At 37.7% G+C, this 25,432-nt stretch overlaps 1 protein-coding gene across 4 annotated transcripts in view; it reads right to left on the bottom strand.

Moving 5' to 3' along the window:
- Positions 1-1,537: 1,537 nt before the first annotated feature.
- The window catches only part of LOC136834414 (zinc finger and BTB domain-containing protein 41-like), a 96,792-nt gene continuing 72,897 nt past the window's right edge, over positions 1,538-25,432 (bottom strand). For all 4 annotated transcript variants that reach the window (XM_067097006.1, XM_067096988.1, XM_067096997.1 and 1 more), the window contains exon 5: positions 1,538-6,619. In XM_067097006.1, coding sequence (XP_066953107.1) covers positions 5,369-6,619 — 1,251 coding nt within the window. In that variant the 3' untranslated portion in view covers positions 1,538-5,368. The remainder of the gene's footprint in view (positions 6,620-25,432) is intronic.

Genomic DNA, 25,432 nt, shown 5'->3' with positions numbered 1-25,432 from the left:
AGTCTGGAGACCATTTACACTCCACTGGCTTATACAGTTGTTGCATATTTTATGTAAGATAAGCAAGGTTTTCAGTTTACAACTGAAGGTTTTTTTTTTTTCCCTAATAAAACTGGAGCTATACTTTTTTGTTCTTTAGAAATTTAATTTTTTGAGGTTTAGTGTTCTTTTTTTTTAGCTGTTTCATTACTAGTTTCCAATCATTTTTCTATATCATATGCATGTTGTTCTCTTTGCATTGATATACATTATTTTCAAATTGGCAGAGTATGAAGTTTGCCTGGTCAGGAGGCTAGGTTACCATCCATTTGGCCTGGCTCTTAAAGGTTAAGGGTTCTCTTTGGAGAAGACTAAATTCAGTACTTTTGGAATCATAAGTACTGTATCACTAGATTTACTGTTCCATGAATTTTCTTATTTCATATAAATTTAAATATGTTTCAGCTGTGGTAAATTACTATCAGTGAGAGGCACGTATTTGAATGTTCTCTTTTCAAAATGAATAACCATAAATGACAATCTTTGGTAAATCTGATAGTACAGTCACTACCCAGCTTACAAATGAGTTATATTCACGACAGCTGGTCAGATCTTGAAGTGTGTTCTAAAGTTGGTTTTTAAAGTTAGTTTTACGGTACCTACTCTTTGCACCTATTCAAGGATAGTTTGTTACATTCAGGACAGCCAGTCATATCTTGAAGTGCGTTTGAAAGTTGGTTTTTCAAGTTAGTTTAAAAGTACCATACTCTTCGCACCGATGTAAGTATAGTAAGTACAGTAGTGTATGTTTTTTCATCTTGAAACATAATACATACTCTATTTCACAGGTTAATTTATTAATACAATGATACGTAAAACATAAAGAAATTGATATATTTTTTAAACTGGTAGAGTAGGCTTCAGGTGATGGATGAAGTATGTCATGTTTACATTCTCACATTAGCTTGGGAGTCATAGATTATATATTACAGTATTTTCACTATTTTTAAATTTGCAGTATTATAAAGAATTACTTTGGATGCCAGAAAGGTAAAAAAATGAAACTTGGATATAAGTTCATAAAGTAAACAGTGCACAGTGCCATCTATGGACAAAAATCTATGCTGTTTCCTATGGGGAGAGGAAATATAGAAATGGGAATTCATCAAAGAACAAGCTAAATCTGGAAGGTTTAAGTAGGAATTTCTTAAGAGTATGAAAGAGTATTCTCGTGATTGTAAGAAGAATACAGGGTAGTTAATCATGAGAATACTTGGGATAATCAGGAAAGATGTTAAATGAACAGGTTCTTCTGGCTTGTGTTCTGTTCTTACTAGGCAGAATAGGCAGAAAGAGCAAATTTTGAACTTATGGGTGGCCAATTTTAATTTGTGACCGTCTCTTCATATCTGAATGTTTGTAACATGAATGCTTGCAAGTAGGGTGGCAACTGTAAAACTTATAATGGTAGACAGTTACATTATATCAAGTGGAATAAGGGTAGAAAAATACCAGACACCACTCTCCTCTCAGGGTTAACCAAAATTATACCAGTATACTGTATATTAATTTTATTATTATTGAACACTTGGTTTTACCAAATCACTTGATTGAAGTCTCATTTCTTGTATTTCTTATTTAAAGAATTTTCTTATAATTACAACTTATACCTACTTCATAAATTACAGCTTCAGTAGCCTTATTAAACCAGAATTACAATAATCTTTAAGTAGAAATCTTTTATGCCATTCATTCTTCTAAAAATGTAATTCAAATATCTGGTTAAAATGCTTTATAAAAATCACAATCAATAAAGGTGCAGCAAGGCAGCTTCATGTATATCACATTTGAAATTTAGAATGATTTTTTTTAGTGTACATATGTACTCTGTTGGTTTAACAGGACCACATGAAGTAAGCTTGCCACTTTCATTTGCTATATACTGTATATATAAATAGATAAACTTTTTCATATAAATTAAAAAACCATTTTCTTCTTATAAATACAAAATGCAGGATGATGACATAACCAAAGCACCAACAAAGAATGTAAAATCTGATTATATTGAGAGCTCTTGGGATTTCTTCTAAGCTACTTAGTACATAGCCAGTGAGGGGCTGACCACATAGCAACAACAGAGTCAGTCTTCATAGCGAGACATTTTTTAAATATGTGAAGAGGAAATTATATCTCGTATTTATGAATCATGAGACCAGCAACTAACCTGGCATTACATAGGTGGAGTGAACACTTGCTAAGTGGGTGATGTTTCTATAATGAAGCCAGTGGCTGATATATCTGAAGAATTTGAGATGAATGGTGATGTCCATCAAGGATCAGCAATGATGACTATTGTTTTTTTATCACAGTAATGGAGAAAGCTACAAAGAAGTTCCTGGAAGCTTCTATATGCACACGGACTAATGTTAACAGAATCAAAGAAACAAATCGGACATTCTTTTAGTGAGGAAAAAAAAAACTTAAAAGCAAAGAAAAAGTATACATAGCAGTAGTGGTCATGTAAAGGTGGTGTGTGGGGTACACTTTGGCCGTACTACGTATAGAATTTAACACATGGAGAAAGTGATGCTTACAGTACAAAATCATATAAATGAAGTAAGAGAGTTTAGAAGCCCAAATGGTACAAAAACAGATTATAGGGGGAGGAGCACTATTTAGTAATGGAACAGCAAGCCTTAAAAGTCAGAACATTTCTTTTGCATGAGGATACAGCAGACTGAAAACCAAGTATCTGGGAGAGTAGTAGGAATAAAAATCCCAACATCCTGGATTAAAAAAAAAAAGGCTGCTAGACTACTGGTCAATAAGTATCCCTAACATTAGTAAACAGAACAGTAATTTACATGTGTAATGCCAGCAGTACATGCAGTAACTACATGGACACTTGCACTACATGCAGGCATATTACAAATTACTGAAATGAGGATGTTGAGTCTCATGGAGAGAAAATAGAGACAGTTTGAACATTTGATGATAAGTGGTATGGAACAGTGACAGTAGAAGATATGGAAAACTGCAAGAAAAACACCAGTAGGAAGGCCCAGTAAATCATGGGAAATTGGCTCTAAATGACCTATACAAGATGGAAATTTAGACAAAGCGCACTAAACAAAGGACAGTGAAGAGATCTTAATTAGTGTAACTAGGTGAGTAATCATGACAGCCTCCATGAATATAGTAACTACAATTTCTCTGAATGAATAATCAGTAGTGTATTTCATGTATATGATTAAAAGTTTAAAATTTTATAAGATTTTTCTTTACCTCTTCAAAATTTCAGTGTTGAAAAAAATGGCACAAAAATTCATAAATAGCCAGTATAATGGACATTACTACAGTGCATAAAACTTTACATGAGATACAGGCACATTGCTACTTATATTCAACAAAGATTTCAGACTTCGATACTGGCTTGATATTAGGAAACCAAGAAATCAAAACAGTCTACTAGACCAATTAGGATAAATCTTTTCTATTAACAACACTAATCTGGTTATAGTTTTAATTTAAAAAGATGTGTAAAGCATTTTCAAATTAACTCAAATGTAATAATTTTACATAATATCACACTATAAAGACAAATTAATACGGATCTACATGTAAGATTCAAGTAAGAAATTCACACAACAGTTTCATAAGCAACTTGAAAGCAATTCCAAACAGACCATTTCTCACAGCACTCATAAACTTGCAAATATTGGTACTGAATAAGTCCTACCTAGTGCAGTCATCAACCATTATAAAACAAACACAAAGGGCAAGTCTCAATTGTTCCTGGAAGTTACAGCAAAACAATTATATAGTACTGCATACTGCTTTGTGGGGGTCACATGGGAGAAAAGCAGGCTTGAGGAATAGCGTATTTCAAACTTTTTTTTTTTTAAGAATCCAAGTCTATTATACAAAAAGTTGCATAAAAAGATATTTTGTACACAAAATACAAAAGTGCCCCAGTGAAAAATGTCAAAATTACACAAAATCTAAAATGCTTAAACCACAGGTTAATCAATCTAAAAGTCAAAGACAATACATTACAAAGCATGCTATATTTGGGAATAAAATGAAGAGATTACAACAGTACTGAGGCAATAAATTACTGAACTGATGGCAGATTAATAGGAGACATTCCAGTACAATGACTGATGCCTATTGATATAGATATTCTAGCACAATGATTTTGATGCCTATATCAATTTTTACTTCAATATGTCTCATCCTTTGAAGGTGCTTAGGAAGGCCAAAATACTACATACTGCAATATCTTGTGCCTTCTCATGGTCATATACTCCTGGAAGAATTGGTTATTAAGTTCCACCAGGAAGCCAAGGGTGCTTTTCTTTGCAAAAACTAAATTAATGTAGAGATACATGAATTGGTGTCACTGGTTGTTTCTTGACGACTGCTGCTATCTTCCAACATCCTTGTAATATTTTGTGGCCATGAATGGAGAGTGGAAAGGCTGATAATTTACTCTAATTAGAGTGAAATGAAGTTGCTGAAACCATTGAGTGTGTTTAAAAGTACTTGGAAGAGGAGGAAGCTAACTGTTGAGTTTAGCAGAAATAGAGGAGGAAGCTAACTGTTGAGTTTAGCAGAAATAAAGTAATGACCATATAAAGTGGTTGATTCAAGATCAAATGTAATGAATGATGGCAGGAGAGAAAAAGTAAGTTACAGAAAATGTGAAACAAAGAAGATAAACTGTCTACTAAAGGTTAGAAAAAGAAAGCAGCATCTCAAGAAGCAAAGACTGGAATGTATCAAGGGATTGTTGAGCTAATAATATTGAAAGTGAAATAAAAATGTCAAAAACTAAAGAAAAAGTAGAAATAAATGGGGTAAACTGCTTATATAATGTACAGTATATGGAGAAAAAGGTTTTGAAAGGATTACAAAGTTAGCACAGGTGAAAATATGTATTTTGAAGTGTTGGTTGCCTGGATAGGAATGGGGACAACAGGATGGTCAAGTATAAGTAACTGGAAATTTTGGATACAGATAACAAAGCCACAAGTGTTGGAACAGAGCCTTGACTTGTGTAATTGAACTTTTAAATACTGTAATGTGGCAGTACCTTAATTATAGCACAGCAAATAAAAAGCAACCATACCATACAAAATTCACAAAAAAAAGCACAATCACGATGTTCATTATACCTGTACTACTGTGTAAGTTTTGTACCTGACAAACTGTTCTTTGGTTTTTTATGAGCAAGGAATAAAACAATCCATATGTCAATGTGGTATTCTTAAGTTCCTTTTCAATATGACTTAAATTAAAAAACTCTAAAAGTCTTATTTTTTAAGCAACAAAATAATTCTTAGGAATTGTAATCTGCTATTTGAAATCCAAATAATTCAACTTATATTTAACTCTGATCACCATCATTCTGCAGTGATAAACAATTTGAATTTTCTAATGCTTGGAGGTCTGTTGAAGTATTCAAATCCAGTTTGTTTTCTAGACCTTCAACATTTGCACACTTTATTTTTTCCTTGCTTAATTCCTTTTCATGGTAGCGATACATATGAGCACGGAGACGATTTTGTCTTATACACTTAAATGAGCACCACTGACATGAGAAACGATACATACCTGTGTGCCTACACATGTGATCACTTAAACTTCTCCTCCTATTTGTAGCATAAGAACAGATCTTACAACTGAAAGTTGGTTCATTTCCTTTGTGTGTTTGAAGATGAGCTAAATATTCTTCTCTCTTGCCAGCTCCAAATCTCTTTTTACAATATCTACACTCATATCGCCCACATGAAATAACTTCATGCTTGCGAAGCATTCTAAAACTTTCAAAACTTCTGTTACAGTGTTTACATTCATGTGTTTTGCTGTATGACCTCAAAGTTCTTTTTGAATCATCAATAGTATCTGCAGAATGACTGCTTACAATTTGTCTGTCTAAAACAATATCTGATTTATCATGCACACAAGACATATGCTTTTTAAAACCTCTCTTATGAATACTACTGAATTCACATATGCTACAGTGATATTTAATTAAAGAGTCATCTTCCTGGGAAACAGCTTCTTGCTCAACAGTATCATTGGCAGCAACTTTAAAATGTTTACGTGTCATATGTCTTTTTAGGCCCGTCTGGCAGTTGCTGCTGAAGTCACACATGTTACAACTGTAATAAGATGTTTCATTTTCAACCACCCTATCATCTTGCGGTACTTTCAATTCTTTCCATCTTTTCCCTGAGTGCATACATGTTACATGTCTTTTAAAACCTCTGAGATGATTACTCCTGAAACCACATACATCACATATTAATAAGGACACAGATTCTGGGATTTTGTTGGCATACGAATCTCCCTGCTGGTCATCCCCATGCATGACACTCCAGTGGATTGCCAGGCCTCTCTTGCTGTGGGTTTTGAAAGTACATTCAGTACAATAAAGCATTGAACCTTCTTCATGTAACCTCATATGCATGATATAGCGTCTAGAACTCAAAAAACCTTTGCTACATTCATAACAAAAATTATGGCCATGACTATGAAGGTGTTCTGCTAACTCTTCCCTGATATTAAATACAAGCTTACACTGCTTGCATCGAAGGGGTCTCTTCCTTTTGTTGTATACATCAGTGTCATTATCCTGTGTAACAGAATAAATGATGGTGAGTGATTCAATAATACACAGCACATAATTCCTCAAGCTCTTATGATGCACTTTTGGAAAGTGCAATCTAGAGAATTTACACTACTCAATTCAACTTCTAAAATTATATATGTTGATTTTAGAAAGTAAAAATTTAAAACTGAATTCTGAGTCATAGATACAAATAATTGCATAACAAATGTTTACCTTTGTACTTCTACACACCTTGACTAAATGTAGTTTAAAATCTAATATAAAGTCCTATTTTTCTAGTCTCAATAAACAGAACTTACATAAGTGAACTTATGTTCAACTGTCTTCTTCAAGCTTATCTATTCTTTTCTCCTGAACCACACAGGGAGTGTTAAAAGGCAGAACAAAAGGAATGAGGGAGCCATCAGGCGTAGAGGGAGAAGGGGCAACACTAGAAGTAAGAAGACAGGCAAGAATACATGGAATAAACTTATAATCAGCCCTGACTAATTGCCTACAAAGTCTATTGGCCTCACTTCTGATATATAATAAAACTGTTGATTTACCATCACATCCCTCCTTGGAATCCTCATAAGAAGAAAAATCATATTCATGCCCCCTACAAGCAACACCCACCATATGACTATCATGCTCAACTGAATACTTACAGTTTACACAAAACTCATTCCTACAGAACCATGCTTGTGGTATGGGAGAAAACAGCCTAAAAACATAAGAATGCACACCATGTACTAATTGATATGGTGGCAGGAAGAATTCTGACTATCACGTAATCTTTCCAATGTAACCTGGTGGGAAACAGATGATTATGAACAGTCCATCTGGGTCAGCCAAGCATTCTTCTTTTGCTTTGATTGCACCTGTCAGCAAGATGTAGGCTAACTTTAACAGTAGGTAAGTTTCATCCACAATAATTTACCCTACAATACTGTACAGATTAAGGAAAAATTTAAATGACTGTACCCAACAATTAATCTCACTCTCTCATACAGCTTTCTGAATGGTACATCATGAAAGTAATTTTAAACCTTACCAGCACGAGCTTGGAGGGTAAAAGAGATCCTCCCTGCAAAAGTCTTCCTTCGGACAGCCACCACTGGAGGTCTGATTTTATCTCCTGAGTGATGGGACGACTGATTCCAATTGAGTCTTTCTTTGTTTTCATTTCTTCTAAATGCAACATCGAGTAACCTTTGCAAGTGTGTGTGTGTGTTTATATATATATATATATATATATATATATATATATATATATATATATATATATATATATATAGGCAGTCCCCAGTTAACGGTGGGCTCAGTTAATGGCGATCCGTTTATATGGCACTTGTCTAGTGACGAAAATCGGCAATTTTCAGCGGCAAAAATCCCCGATTTCGGCTTATTGGCGCCAATACATACCTAACAGAGGCGCCGATAACCGAAACTCGGCACTTTTTGGCACCGATAAGCCAGAAAATCGCCGAAAAAGTACCAAAAAGCGATTTTTGATCATCACACCCCCAGAATGGAACCTCCGCCGATAACCGAAGACTGCCTGTATATACATGTGTGTGTATATATATATATATTATGTATTATATATATATATATATATATATATATATATATATATATATATATATATATATATATATATATATATATATATATATATATATATATATATATATATATATATATATATATATATATATATATATATATATATATATATATATATATATATATATATATATATATATATATATATATATATATATATATATATATATATATATATATATATATATATATATATATATATATATATATATATATATATATATATATCTTTAACATCTAAAACAACACAGCCTATCAAAGAAACACAAAGGAAAGGTATGGTTGACCTTTACAAGTACACAGATGTACAGATTTGATAAGAGATAGCCTCTTATAATCTTTTCATTGGAATACCTGTCCCAGGATAAGACTGTCTCCAAACTCCCTATTAGCCAAGTTGATCTTACTGAAAGATTTTAATCTTGTATTGGGGTCACGTCTTTAAAGGATTGAAATTCCAGCTTGGATGATTAGGATTTAACTCATGTCATTATAAAGCCATAAAATTCGCTTGATCTTTCATCTTCGTCTATATATAACAGCGTTTTGCATGTACATTGTCATTTACTCGACTCACCCCGTAAAGAAAGTATGCCTAGACATGTTCTTCCTGCTTCAGTCATGGAAAAAGTGGAAAAAACTGAGACATGTTCTCACTGCTTCTGCCTGATCTCTGCTTGGAGTGAAATACTGATGTAATAGAACCGGCTGGAAGTGACACCCCCTCATCAGCGAGACGGGCACGAGCTGGAGCAGGAATACCACGGCCAAGGTCGGACAAAGACAGAGAAGAACAAAAGAAAGATGATGGAGAAGAAGATGGAGACCTGCGACGCTTCTTCTTCACAACACGGGTGAATCTCTCTCGAAAAACAATGTCGACTGTGTCAACCACTGCTTTCATGAGAGCATCAGAAGACGAAGTGCCACAAGTCACCATTATGGAAGGGGCTCCAAAGCTCTGCAAGGGATATGCTGTCGAAGAAGCGGGAGAAAAAGCCACCACCACGGAAGGGGTTCCAAAGCTCTGAGAGGGATGCACTGCTGACGGAGCATGGGTAGAAGTGAGACTACCGAAGGGGGTTCCAAAGCTGTGAGAGGTATACACTGTTGACAGATCTGGAACCATGGGACTACGAAGAGGAGAATGGGTTAGCCGCTGCAGCTGCCAACTCAAAACACTGGTCAGGGTACAGTAAACGTCCCCGTATTCAGAGTCTCTTGATTTGCGGGCTCACCTATTTGCGGATTTCTCTATGGAACATATATACGCATTATTCGCTGAAAATCCGCCAGTTCTCGGTATTTTTCACAAAGAAATATTCACTAATTACTATATTTTCACTCATTTTCATGACTAAATGCACTTTTTGTGATAAAACTATTAAAATACTCAGATAGTGCTTGAGTTACGATAGTTCACCTTACGATAATTCGATTTTGCAATGGGGTAAGTAATTAATACCAATACGACAATATTTATAAAATATTTTTAAATTTCGCGCGGGCGCAGGCAGCAGCGTACAATTGGGCAGCAAGAGAGACTGAATTACAATAGACCAGTTTCTTTTCCTCCAACTCTTTATCCCATCTTCTGGTTAAAAAAGTAACAAAGAATGATAAAAGTATTGTTAGTAATGTTATACTCTTGGGTGAATGTGTACAGCCATAAACAACCGACCGAGAAACTGTTGTTTTGTTTATCACCGAATCGGAGAACAACAGCCCTTTTGCTTGTATTTCAACCATCATATGGTAATACATAATTACCGTAGGTTATAGTACAAATGAAGTTAAGTAGGATAGGACTGACATATTTTTACATTATACCCTTATTCGCTATGGATAAAAGATCAGCAAGGAAATATACTGCTAAATTTACGCTGCAAGTTGTAGCTGAAGCTGAGAAAACAATGTTCAAGCTGCTATAAATTATCGTGCATTGGCAACATGGATGAAACTCGACCGTAATTAAAAATGATATTTTCATAATAAAATAAATTTTTGAACATACTTACCTGGTAGTTATATATATAGCTTAAGTCCCTGACACGCGGCAGAATTTCAAAACTCGCGGCAATCGCCGATGGGTAGTCAGGTGTACCACTAGTGCGCCCTCTGCCAGGTACCTGAACCATTCAACTGTTCCTCAGATCTTCCATGCCCCTAATCTCTAGAGGGGAGGAGGGTGGGAATTTAATCATATATAACTACCAGGTAGTATGTTCAAAAATTTATTTTTTATTAAAAATATCATTTTTAAACATCTGACTTACCTGGTAGTTATATACTCGTATATAGCTGATTGACACCTTTGGTGGAGGGTCAGAGACAGCCAACATCTTTGGAATTTTGTTAGGGTTAATAAACCAACTTAAGGTTCTTAGCTGGTTTAACCTTAAGTTGGTTTATTAACCATTAAGCAAAATTCCAAAGATGTTGGCTGTCTCTGACCCTCCACCAAGGGTGTCAATCAGCTATATACTCGTATATAACTACCAGGTAAGTCAGATGTTTAAAAATGATATTTTCATAATAAAATAAATTTTTGAACATACTTACCTGGTAGTTATATATGAATAAATTCCCACCCTCCTCCCCTCTAGAGACTAGGGGCATGGAAGATCTGAGGAACAGTTGGAATGGTTCAAGATACCTGGGTAGAGGGCGCACTAGTGGTACACCTGACTACCCATCGGCGATTGCCGCGAGTTTTGAAATTCTGCCACGCGTCAGGGACTTAAGCTATATATATAAAACTACCAGGTAAGTCAGATGTTTAAAATTGGAAAGTACTTTAATCAAAACTACTGGGCATGAAAGAACACATTACTGCTATTTTCATGCTGATAAACGATAAATACATAAAGCTCTTATTTTGATGAAATCAAGCAAAAATGGCAAATAGAGTCTTGATTTTTTTTTACACAAAACAAACTCCCCCAAACAGCCAACGGCATCTATAATGAAAAAAATAGCTAAATTAATTTCACAACAAGATGTATTTAAGTTATATTTCGACTTAAAAACACTTCGAACAGTATAATGAAAAATAACCCTGACCCATATGAATAAAGTATCTAGAGATTCATTTACGCTAACTAGAAGCAAGGAAAGCGCTCTGAACTGAATTAAACGGCAAAATAAAATGATTTCCAAACCAAAACATTGATCGCTAAGATTGCAATTTATAATACAGTCGACCCTTGTTTAGACAGACTACTAGGGGGGCCAGGGTGCCCATCTTAGCCGATAGTCTGGTTTAACCGGCGATATCTTATATATATACCTATAAATACCTATAAAAGGGATTTTGACAAAGGAAAAATCTATTTCTGGGGGAAGACCTGCGTCACCCAGTGAAATTGGTTCCAATTAGCACATTTCTAGGTTTAAGACTGCTATATATACCAGAGAAAAAAGCTATGTAGGATGCTGGAGTTACTACCTCCAGTTCGAACATCTCATACAGATGTCGGTATATACCGGGGGTGAGCTATTACGCTTCCACAGGCCTTCGTACAATAGACTTCTCAATTCTCAAAGTCCCAAATTGGATGAGCTGTTACAAACTTGTAACTGAATACTCACCCGACCGCCAAGTAGGCGTCATCACGAGACTGACACGTCATTCCAAATTTAGCCCCTACCAAGCTGAGTATTTCACCCAGGGGGGAAAAAACGAGGGGTGGGTCACTGGGTGACACATGTCTTCCCCCAGAAGTAGATTTTTCCTTTGTCAAAATCCATTTTCTGGGTCGACCTGTGTCAGCCAGTGAAATAGTAACAAAGAATTAACTATATGAGAGCTTGGTGGCCCGCCTCAGAGAGTACACAAACGGAGTTAAAATAAAACATTTAAAGAAAACTTCACTGTGTTTTAATACAGACAATTCAAACATTATCACAAAAATAGGATTCAGAGGCACACAGGTAAAAAATTTTATAAATACATAGTAAAATTTTGAGGTACTCAGATAAAAATTTTGAATACTAGGTATTAATCCAACTAGTATACTTAAGGCTAACAAAATAAATGACAATGAGGCATTGTGGAAATAAATGGGCTAGGCTAAGGGCAGAACTGACCCAATGGAAGACATGGGGCAAGCAGGTGAGACAGGGGTCAGGGATTAAATTCATATAAACTAAACTTGAGTTGGACCAGGGGACCACACCACCCACTGCAACTGTGGAAAATTTAAGGGCCTCTAAAGACTTAAGATAGTGGCGTTTAAATACTTTTGGTGATTTCAACCCGTATATTTCTTAAGTTCATCAAAATTCATATAATGAAAAAGTTAGTGGAAGTGGCCACCGCATACAACATCATGGACCTTAGGTACTGATTGTGGATTTGCTTGCTTAATGAAATAAAGAATTTGCTGTCTGATGGCTTTGAGTGAGATATTGCCCTCCCTTTCCCTAACAAAAAGGGGACCCGAAGTTCTATTAGAGGTCCTATCTAAGTAAGCCCTTAAAGTATTGACTGGGAAAGAGATAAATCTTGTGGAAGAGGGACAATCTTCCAAGGAGACCACCTATTCTGCGGGTCTTCGTTCTTTGCTAAAAAACTAGGATCTGGGGATAACAGAACTTCACCTGACGGGAGGAAATCAACATGATTAGATTCTCTAGAAAGAGCAGACAGTTCAGAAATTCTAGCCCCTGAGGCTAGACTTACTAAGAACAGAGTTTTCCTTAGCAGACTCGGATATGAACATGAAAGATTATCAGTGTCTGATGCCAACCTAAGAACATCATTTAAGTACCAGGAGAGTGTGTGTGGACGGGTTGCTGGTCTAAGGCGCGCACATGCTCTAGGAATAGATGAAAAATATGAGTCTGAAAGATTAATATTAAAGCCATGTAAGAATATTCTTTTTAAAGCACATTTAGTTGTAGTAACGGTACTAGAAGCCAGACCCTTCTCGAATAATGACCTAAAGAAAGAGATTGCTAGGTTCGTGGTCATCTCATGAGCATTTGATTCTCTCAGAAACAAGGCTAATTTCTTAACTGCCGAGTCATACTGCCTGAGGGTAGATTCTCTTTTATCCGACTCAATAAATAATATATTAAGAGGGTCAATTTTGGCGTCTTTAAGCGCTGCGTATTTCATGAAATCCATTAAGTTAGGGCACTGAGAATTCTTGAGGAAGCTGACACAATCTGAGTTTGTACTATTTGTGTTAACTGTGGGTTGGGGATAGGTCTGGGAGTGAGCTTCAACTCTAGAAGTAAGGGAACCCAACTGCTTTTGGGCCAGTTGGGTGCCACCAGTGCTACTCGGCCTCTTGAATGATCTCAGTTTGTGCAAAACTTTCATCAGCAAATTTACCTGGGGAAACAGATAGACCCTTTGCCACCTGTTCCAATCGATTGTCATTGCATCTGTGGCATAAGCCAGAGGATCCAGATTGGGAGCAACGTAACAGGGAAGCTTGTGGTTGCTCTCTGTGGCAAACAGGTCTACCTGGAGACCCGGTACCTGAAGACAAATCCAAGCGAACGACTTCTTGTCTAGAGACCACTCCGACTCCAGAGGGGTTGTCCTGGAAAGTGAGTCTGCAATGACATTCCGGACACCTGCCATATGGGTGGCTGACAGATGCCAACAATGCTTCCTTGCTAGGGAGAAAATTGTGATCATCACTTGATTGATATGACCTGACTTGGAGCCTCCTCTGTTCAGGCAGTGTACTATAACTGCATTGTCTAGTACCAACCTGATGTGAATCTGTCTGGCGGGGCGAAGTTTCTTTAGCGTTAGGAACACCGCTGTGGCTTCTAGAATGTTTATGTGGAACTGGCGGAACACTGTCGACCACGTTCCTTGGACTTTTCCGTGTTGGGAGTATCCCCCCCAACCGCTCAGGGAAGCGTCTGTATGTACCACGAGAGATGGAGGGGGAAATTGGAGAGGCACTGATCTTGACACGCTCTTGATTGTCGACCAAGGGCGAAGTCTTTTCCTCAAGATCTGGGGGATCAGAGAAAGTTTGTCTCTGCTTTGCCTGTTGGCTCGTTTCCGCCAAACCCTGTTTATGTCTTTCAGTTTGGTTTTCAGCAGCAAGTCTGTCACCGAAGCAAACTGAAGAGATCCAAGTATCCTCTCCTGAGTATGCCGGGAGGCATGCTTGTTTCTGAGGAACTGTCTGGTAGCTTTGGCTATTTCTTTTCTCTTGGCTGGTGGCAAAGACAGTTTGTGAGTGCTGAGGTCCCAATGAATCCCTAGCCACTGGAATTGAGCTGCTGGGACTAAGTGTGATTTCTTCCTGTTTATTTGGAAACTGAGGTATTCCAAAAAAATTGATAACTATATTGGTTGCTCTTTGACACTCTTTGGGACTGGGTGCCCAAATGATCCAATCGTCCAGATACTCAGCCAACATGATCCCTTGGGACCGCAGCTCTTGAACGACTGTCTCTGCCAGTTTGGTAAAAATTCGGGATGCGATGTTGAGCCCGAATGGCATGACCCTGAAGGAGTAGGCTTGTTTTCCTAGTCTGAATCCCAGGTAAGGGGAGAAGTTTCTCGCAATAGGGACGTGATAATAAGCGTCTGTAAGATCTATAGAGGTGGTGACGGCCCCACGAGGAAGTAGGGTCCGTACCTGTGAGATTGTAAGCATGCGGAACTTGTCGCATTGAATGAATGAATTGAGGCGGGACAGGTCCAGAATTACTCTCCGCTTGTCTGAGTCTTTCTTCAGAACACTGAACAGACGGCCTTGAAATTTCAAGTGTCTGACTTTCCTTATTGCATTCTTCTGCAAAGTCCTGTAAGTCCTGGGAAGGGTGTTGAAGGAACCTGATTGGTGGGGGTGGTCCCTTGCACCAGCTCCAACCCAGTCCTTTCGAGACTATGCTGTGGGCCCATGGGCTGAAGGCCCAACGGTCCCTGAAGAAGTACAATCTCCCTCTTACCTGGGGTGTCTCATTGATTAGGAGAAGGTCTGCTACCTTTGGTCCCGCGGCCTCCCCTTCCTCGTGAGAGGGGCCTGGATGGTGCTCTACCTCTGCTTCCTCTTGCAAATCTGTTATAGCCTCGAAATGTCCCCGAGCTTTCAAAAGAAGCATTGAAAACTGGGGACGTCACGAAAGTTGGTGTAGCGGAAGCATGTTGACTCGGCTGCACCAAAACGAACTGCTGTTGGGGTTGCGCCTTAGATGTGGAGGGCTGCCCGACCTGAGAAACCGGGACAGCCTGAAGCACAGTTGGGGCTTGAGGTCTCTTAAAGCCCTGGAACCTCCTAAACCTCTTCCCTTTAGGTTGAGGGCCGGAGGTCTCGGAAAATTTCCTCTTAAAAGGAAGGCCCCAACGAGAACGAAGACCTTGGTTGGCTCTAGTAGCTTCAGCCATAACTGCATTGACCTCATCCTCCGGAAAGAGATTAGGTCCCCAGACAGAACTTTTTATTAGCCTATTAGGTTCATGTCTCATAGTGGTCTCCGAAAAGATGTGTTTTCTGCAATTTTGTCTGGCTACAACAAAGTCGTAAAGATCTGACTGGAAGGAAGCTAGAAAGGACTTCGTAACCACCTGAAACAAGGGCTCATCATGATAGGCTAGAGCTGTTACTTCAGACATAGTGACTGCGTGCAGGGAACGACCTAACCTGCACCTGGTTTCAAATTCTGTTTTGAGCAAAGGCTCCGGGATTCGAGGAAGATGCTCACTGAACAAGGCGGAGGCACACTCAGGATCAAGCTTCCCTAGTGTAAAAGTCGCCGGAGCTCCCAACCAACACTCTGAGTCTCCGGGAAAAAGGAGAGAGGTGGATTCCGTTTCCCGGAGCTGAGGCATAGGCTTGCCATCCAAACCCGCTTGGAGAGTCAACTCCGCAATTTTAGTGGTGCAAGGAGTCGGAATGGGATCGCCAGTAGAGAACATCGTGAAAGACCCTTTAAAAGGAGTGCGCTTAGTGTTTTTGCACTCCCAACTAGTGAGAGCGAGCAACAGAGTAGATTGAGCCTGGTCCTTTGGGAAGATAACTGTCTCCTTAGGGACCTTGTCAGACCTAACCCAGGCTTCTTCCGTTAGCCTGGCAAAACCTGGGTAGGGGGGAACTAAGTCGGGCAGGAAGAATTCCAGTTCCTCCAAGCGACGGGTGCCTAACCCTTCGATGGTCAAGGTGTCATTATGTAAGGGAGCATGTAAAGCCAGACGCCGTGGGTTCCCTTTATCGAAGGGAGGTAGTCTGGAGGCATCCGGGACAACATGGGACTGGGGCGTTGCTCCGGACTGGATGAACCCGGAAATCCGACTTTCTTGGGCTTCCACTTTCTCCGTCAAAGATTGCATAGACTTTTCGGAAGACTTCAGGCTTGAAGCAATATCACCAAGCTTAGCGTCAACTTTAGAGTCGATTTTCTCCAACAAGCGATTTATGAAGGCCTCAGAATCAAAGTCAGGCAAAGACTTAGCCTTTGGAATTCTGGATCTCGACCCCTTATGAGGGGGAGCAGCCTTAATTATTGGTGATACCGGTTTGGGAACCGGAGATGACAGAGAGGGAAGCCTTTGAGATTTAGAAGGTTTTGAAGAATCTTTCTTTTTCTGTGTTTTAACCTTGGGCCTGACAGATTGAGATCTGTCCCCAAGGTTGGCTGGATTCGGGAAACCCTGGAAAGAAGAGGACGAAGAAGAAGGTGAATTAAGAGATGGAACACACAAACCAACCCCGCCTGTCTCACTTACCACCCTACCTTCAACCTGATGGACGTCAACTTCGACAATCATGGGTTCTGAATGTAAATTAACACTTAAACGCCTATTGGACGTATCATACGTCGACTAAAATCATCTGTTGGGTGCCGAGTGGACGTACCGTACGTCGACTACAAAAAATTTCAACCTTCAGTAAAATTTGACTCGACCGAAATGGTCAAAAAACGCAATTGTAAGCTAAAACTCTTACATTCTAGTAATATTCAACCATGTACCTTCATTTTGCAACAAATTGGAAGTCTCTAGCACAATATTTCGATTTATGGTAAATTTTTGAAAAAAACTTTTTTCTTACGCACGGGCAGTAACTCAGCTGAAAATTTCAGAAATTCTTTCGTCATTTTGTCATAATTTTTGCACTGTTTTATATTAGCCGTTACATAAAGTTTTATATATGAAAATGTGCGCAATTTCATGTACAATACAGCAAAATACAATCCATGGTTGTAGCTTTTATCAGTTTGGAAATATTTTCATATAAACCACGATAACTGCCAAAATTTCAACCTTCGGTCAACTCTGACTCGACCGAAATGGTCAAAAACCGCAATTTTAAGCTAAAACTCTTACGATCTAGTAATATTCAATCATTTACCTTCATTTTGCAACCAATTGGAAGTCTCTAGCACAATATTTCGATTTATGGTGAATTTCTGAAAAAACTTTTTCCTTACGTCCGTGCCAGAAATTCTTTAAATCACACGTTGTCGTAATGTTTGCACTGTTTTATATTAGTCGTTACATAAAGTTTTATATATGGAAATGTGCGCAATTTCATGTAGAATACAACAGAAAATAACTCATGGTTGTAGCTTTTATCAGTTTTGAAATATTTTCATATAAATCACGATAACTGCCAAAATTTCAAGATTCGGTCAACTTTAACTCGACCGAAATGGTAAAAAAATGCAATTATAAGCTAAAACTCTTACATTCTAGTAATATTCAATCATGTACCTTCATTTTGCAACAAACTGGAAGTCTCTAGCACAATATTTCGATTTATGGTGAATTTCTGAAAAAAAAACATTTTTTCCTTACGTCTGCGCGCGGTAACTCGGCCGAACATCTCAGAAATTCTTTCGTCATGTTGTCGTAATGTTTGCATTGTTTTACATTAGTCGTTACATAAACTTTTATATATGAAAATGTGCGCAATTTCATGTAGAATACAAAAGAAAATAGCTCATGGTTGTAGCTTTTATCAGTTTTGAAATATTTTCACATAAATCACGATAACTGCCAAATTTCAACCTTCGATCAACTTTAACTCGACCGAAATGGTAAAAAAACGCAATTATAAGCTAAAACTCTTACATTCTAGTAATTTCAATCATGTCCCTTCATTTTGCAACAAACTGGAAGTCTCTAGCACAATATTTCGATTTATGGTGAATTTCTGAAAAAAACATTTTTCCTTACATCTGCGCGCGGTAACTCGGCCGAATCTCAGAAATTCTTTCGTCATGTTGTCGTAATGTTTGCATTGTTTTACATTAGTCATTACATAAACTTTTATATATGAAAATGTGCGCAATTTCATGTAGAATACAACAGAAAATAGCTCATGGTTGTAGCTTTTATCAGTTTTGAAATATTTTCACATATATCACGATAACTGCCAAAATTTCAACCTTCGGTCAACTTTAACTCTACCAAAATGGTAAAAATGCAATTGTAAGCTAAAACTCTTACATTCTAGTAATATTCAATCGTTTAACTTTATTTTGCAATAAATTGGAAGTCTCTAGCGCAATATTTCGATTTATGGTGAATTTTTTAAAAACATTTTCCTTACGTCTCTTGCGTGTAAACTCGCCAAACATCTCGAAATTCTTTCGTCTCGTTCTCGTAATATTTGCACCGTTTTATATTAGTCGTTACATAAAGTTTTATATATGAAAATGTGTGCAATTTCATGTACAATACAACAAAAAATAACTCATGGTTTTAGTTTTTATCGGTTTTGAAATATTTCCATATAAATCACGATAAATAGAAAAAATTTGACTTTCGGTCAACTTTAACTCGACCGCAATGGTCGAAAACTGCAATTGTAAGCTAAAACACTTACAGTCTAGTAATATTCAATCAATTAGCTTCATTTTTCAACAAACGGGAAGTCTCTAGCACAATATTTCGATTTATGGTGAATTTTTTAAAAAACATTTTTTTACGTCCGCACGTTACGAATTCATGCATCATTTTGTGATAATATTTTCTCTATGTTGCTTTGATCGTTTTAAAATTTGTTATATACCAAAATCATCGCAATTTAGTGTATAATACAACTAAAAAAAAATTAACTCATTAGCTTTAACCGTTTTGCTTACAGCGCGATTTGTATACAATTATATACGTTTTTTTTTTCGCTGTCATATATTCCAATATTTATATTTGATAATGATATTTTTTTTCATTTCTGATGGTTGCATACTAAACTTCAGGCAATGACAAAAAAAAATGAGCCAAAAATGAACTCTTAATCTTAAAAACTAAGCGTGCTGTGATTTTTTGAAAAACTTTTTTCCGCAGCGCTAACTCACCGAACGCCGCCGGCATACGGGAGACGTTTTTGTAAATAGGGCTTCGGCTTTAAAGGGTTAATAGCCGCCACCTCTTCCGCTACTTCTCCGCACAGGGTGTCATCTTGGGAGGATTGAGTATCCAGCCGAATCTTTTCGATGATCGGCGCAGCTAAGTCCTTTGGTAAGGCGGCGGAAATCCGGGCACCAGGGTAAAGGAGATTACAAATCTCCTCTGAAAGGATGTACAGTTTACCGGCTGCCACATTCCTCCTGAATCCGCCGACCCAGGACTTCAAAGACGACAGTGCAGCGGAGCGGATTACAGGTTTAGCCTGGAAGAGAAGGCGGAGTAAATAAAAAATCCCTCCTGAAAGGAAGAGCTATAAGAGGTAATATAATCGAAAGAGACTACAATTTAGTCGACTCTCGACACTTACCGATTCATCGGACGCCAGTCCGTAAAGGGCGTAACAAATCTCACACCCTTCTGGGTGCCAAACGATTCCATCTCCAACATGAACCGCACAGCCAGCGTGGGAGCGGCACACTTCGTGACCGAACGATTGATGGAGAATGGCTGAGCACCCAGGGTCTTCACAACGTACCATCTGTAAGTAGGAAGATGGTAAATGAGTACCATAGGAGTCGGCGCCGCCGGAATAAGACCGGCGGCGAGAGGGATTGTTAATAACGTAAAATTAATACAAGGCAAAAAAGGGACGAATGTTTTTAAAATCATAAATAAGCGGAAACGTTATAATATTCTGCCGTAGGGGTATGTAATGCTCCGCCGCCAGTCACTGAATTCGTTGTACATACATTATGGGAACGGAGTCCCCATGGTGGAGGGAAAAAGAAAATACCTCTCCAACAAACGCGGTTAAAATCACCGTAGTGATAGAACAACGAAAAACAGGACTAGACCGGCGGAGATGAAAATAATAAAAACCCCGAATGTTATCATGTATACGCGGGACAATGTTCGACACACAAGCTGCCAACCGGATAGACATTGGAAGCAAGTCTACGAAGCACCACCCGGATGAAAAAGAGAGGGGGTAGTGATAGAAACCTGGCGGAACAACGACTGGTCGAGTGGGCAGCACTCTCCAGACGCTGACTATACCACCCAGGGGAGGGGGGAAACCGAACAACGATGAGCGGCTACCCCCCCCCCCCATACAGGGGGAAACACACAGGTGACGTCACTAATCATATGACGAAAACTGAACTGCATACACAAGAGAGAAAGAGACCGTAGCCTACACTCCAACACCCAAGCTCTGGACTAGACAGGGGGCCAGTGGGGTACACCACTGTAATGGGGCGAGAAGGACCAAGGTCCTAGCTCAGCCAGCCACATAAGACTAGAACAAGCAGGGAGGGAGGAAAGTGAGGATTCCTCACGCTACAGGCACTCGTAAACAAGGCAAACCAAACCTCCCCAGCCTAATGGCTGAACGGGAGATAAAGGTAGCCTAACACCGTGTAAGAGAACAGCACGTCTAGCCTAAGGCTAAAAACTATAACTAAGATAACAATTCAATAAAAACATTCGAAAAAGGACAACATATAAAACACATATATAAAAGCATAAACGAATTGGCGAAAAGACAGGCCAAAACAGGCCGAAGCATCGGGCATAAGGATATCGTGTGAATCCCAAGATGGCCGCCAGAATGCCAAAATGAATGCGAAACTAATCTAAAAATATAAAAGTCATCCTGCCTTGTAGAAAACAGCTAACATCATAAATAAATACTTCACACCAAGGAGAACAGATTAAAGACTGGAGGGGGAGAGAACTGATAACAGGGACCCAAATTCTATTGTCAGAAAATGGGAGACCCACGGCCTAAATGATAATGGATAGGCAAAAACACAATCTCATCCCCAACCAGCACAAGATGCAAAGTAAAATACATTTTCTCCACACAGACTTCAAATTATATGGAGACAACAAAAACAAGGAGAAAAACAAACAAAATAATATAAAAAATGTTGAGATTGAAGATCAAAATGTAAGAGGCAAACATGGAGCATACGCTGCATATGGGGCAGCGCTGCAAAACACTTAAAATGAAAAATCGTAAGGTAAAAACAAATTAAATTGCCTCAACAATCCAACCAGAATTAGTACTCAACTTAGATGGTGATAAAACCTCAGTGAAAGACATGATGAGCTGCCAAAAAGAAATTACGTTCGCACACAGAACAGAACGCAGTGTAAACACGATCGCTGCTAAAATTGGAATGACGTGTCAGTCTCGTGATGATGCCTACTTGGCGGTCGGGTGAGTATTCTGAGTTACAGGTTTGTAACGGCTCATCCAATTTGGGACTTTGAGAATTGAGAAGTCTATTGGACGAAGGCCTGTGGAAGCGTAATAGCTCACCCCTGGTATATACCGACATCTGTATGAGATGTTCGAACTGGAGGTAGTAACTCCAGCATCCTACATAGCTTTTTTCTCTGGTATATATAGCAGTCTTAAACCTAGAAATGTGCTAACTGGAACCAATTTCACTGGCTGACACAGGTCGACCCAGAAATATATTGTATTTCACTATTTTTATAGAGAGTATGGATAACAAGCCAATGTAGAAACGTTTGAATTAAAGCTCATGGTAAAAGATAAAAAATGAAGAATAAAAGATAATAAAAATTATAGAATTCAGCCGCATATGTAGATGCGTAGGCCGAGACATAAACGCATAATTAAGTAAAATGAAGTGGAGTCTCCAAAATGAAGAGTAAGATTTTTTCCTTTTTCATGTTTTTTTATTTTAGTTATTTATTCATTATTGTTTATTATTACCTATATTAACCCTTAAACGCCGAGCCTCTATTTACAAAAGTGTTTGCCGTATGCCGGCGGGGTTTAAGAGTTAGCGCCAAAGCAGAAAGAAAGTTATTTTCAAAAAATCACAGCACACTTAGTTTTTAAGATTAAGAGTTAATTTTTGGCTCCTTTTTTTCTCATTGCCTGAAGTTTAGTATGCAACCATCAGGACTGAAAAAAAAATCATTATTATATATAAATATTGGAATACAGGCAGTCCCTGGTTTACGACGTTCCGAGGTTACGACGCTTTTCAGATATATTCATCAGAAATTATTTCCCCGTTTACGAAGCATGTTCCAGGGTTACGACGCGCCGTACGCCGATCCAACGGAAGAAATATTGCTCCAAAACAGCAGAATAATAAAAATTTGGAGGTTTTTTGATGAAAAACTCAATAAAAATGCAGTTTACATCATTTTCATTACTCCCTGAGCATTACCAGTCAGGTTTTCTTAGGATTTTTGACGATTTTCGACGATTTTTCGGTTTACGACGATTTTCGGCTTACGACACGGCATAAGAATGGAGCCCCCGTCATAAACCGGGGACTGCCTGTATATGACAGCGTGAAAAAAAATTTCATATATAATTGTATACAAATCACACTGTGAGCAAAACAGTTAAAGCTAACAACTTATTTTTGCGATGATTTTGGTATATAACAAATTGTACAATGATCAAAGCAACACAGAAAATACTATCACAAAATGATGCATGAATTCGTAACATGCGGACGTAAAAAATGGTTTTCTCAAAAATTCACCATAAATCGAAATATTGTGCTACAGACTTCTTGTTTGTTGCAAAATGAAGGTAAATGATTGAATATTACTCGAATGTAAGAGTTTTAGCTTACAATTGCATTTTTCGACCATTTCGGTCGAGTCAAAGTGGACCGAAGGTTGAAATTTTGGCACTTACCATGATTTAACCATGATTTATATGAAAATATTTCAAAATTGATAAAAGCTACAACCATGAGTTATTTTTTGTTGTATTCTACATGTAATTGCACACATTTTCATATATAAAATTTTATGTAACGGCTAATATAAAATGGTGCAAAAATTACAACAAAGTGACTAAAGAATTTCTGAGATTTTCAGCAGAGTTAGCGTGCATGGACGTAGGGAAAAAGTTTTTTTCAAGAATTCACCATAAATCGAAATATTGTGCTAGAGACTTCTCGTTTGTTGCAAAACGAAGGTAAATGATTGAATATTACTAGAATGTAGGAGTTTTAGCTTACAATTGCATTTTTCGACCATTTCGGTCGAGTCAAAGTTGACTGAAGGTTGAAATTTTGGCACTTATAGTGATTTGTATGAAAATATGTCAAAATTGATAAAAGCTACAACCATGAGTTATTTTTTGTTGTATTCTGCATGAAACTGCACACATTTTCATATATAAATCTTTATGTAACGGCTAATAGAAAACTGTGCAAAAATTATGACAAAGTGACTCAAGAATTTCTGAGATTGTAAGAGCCTGACGCCGTCTCTTCCAAACACGTGTGTGTTCGTGTGTTCGTCGTCCATAAGAGTGGTGAGACATTTGGCGTCTTCACAAACAGAAACGTACACACAGTTTGATACAGAAGATTCGTTGGAACATTATGAGTACATGATTAGCATGCTTGCATGGCAATGCAAGTAGTGGTGATTGTACATACATCAAGACAACAATGGTTAGGGAGAAACAGACTGAAATATTGTATGGTTGAAATCGCGTTCCTTTAGAGAAAGAAAACGAGATGTTCTTGTTGTCTTGTCCATTCTGATGGACCACGAACACACACGTGTTTGGAAGAGACGGCGTCAGGCTCTTACAAGATTTTCAGCAGAGTTAGAGCAGACGTAAGGAAAAAAGTTTTTTACAAAAATTCACCATAAATCGAAATATTGTGCTAGAGACTTCCCGTTTGTTGCAAAATGAAGGTAAATGATTGAATATTACTAGAATGTAAGAGTTTTAGCTTACAATTGCATTTTTCGACCATTTCGGTCAAGTCAAAGTGGACCGAAGGTTGAAATTTTGGCACATCGTGATTTATATGAAAATATGTCAAAACTGTTATAAGCTACAATCATGAGTTATTTTTTGTTGTATTCTACATGAAATTGCACACATTTTCATATATAAAACTTTATGTAACGGCTAATAGAAAACAGTGTAAAAATTACAACAAAGTGACAAAAGAATTTCTGAGATTTTCAGCAGTTAGCGCGTGCGGACGTAAGGAAAAAGTTTTTAAAAAATTCACCATAAATCGAAATATTGTGCTAGAGACTTCTCATTTGTTGCAAAATGAAGGTAAATGATTGAATATTACTAGAATGTAAGAGTTTTAGCATACAATTGCATTTTTTTTTTACCATTTTGGTAGAGTCAAAGTGGACCGAAGGTTGAGATTTTGGCACTTATCGTGATTTATATGAAAATATGTCAAAATTGATAAAAGCTACATCCATGAGTTATTTTTTGTTGTATTCTACATGAAATTGTGCACACTTTCATATATAAAACTTTATGTAACGGCTAATAGAAAACGGAGCAAAAATTACAACAAAGTGACTAAAGAACTTCCGAGACTTTCAGCAGAGTAAGCTGATGCTTTCTTTTGGGATAAGAAAGAAATTCGCACATGCGCAGCTGGGTCACGCTTGTTAACAAAACAACAGCGTGATCCGTGAACTCCCAGCATCTCTCAAGGCGCGATTTAAAATTTTTCGCAAACGAGGCCTATAAGTATTTTTCCGCGAATATTTAAAAAAACTTTTCGTGGTCAACGTATTTTACATCCACTCGGCACCCGACAGACAACTTTTGTCGACGTAAAATACGTCCAGTCGGCGTTAAAGGGTTAATACATTATTAAATAAAACAGATGATTAAGATCATCAGTAGTAAAATAGTGGGGCAATTAAGACCATAAGTTCACTTACACATCTTGTTTTTCACAAAAACATTCCATAAAACACAAAAATATACATGATGAAAATGATTATAATTCAGCTTGTGAATTTTAACAATAAGTAAGGCTATAAAATACATTCCATAATATCGATCTTGGAGAGGGTTGTTTTTTATTGATACA

The sequence above is a fragment of the Macrobrachium rosenbergii genome, chromosome 4, assembly GCF_040412425.1.
Source record: "Macrobrachium rosenbergii isolate ZJJX-2024 chromosome 4, ASM4041242v1, whole genome shotgun sequence".
NCBI lineage: Eukaryota > Metazoa > Arthropoda > Malacostraca > Decapoda > Palaemonidae > Macrobrachium > Macrobrachium rosenbergii.
Note: the sequence above shows the minus strand (reverse complement) of the source record. Positions and strands in the feature narration are given on the sequence as shown.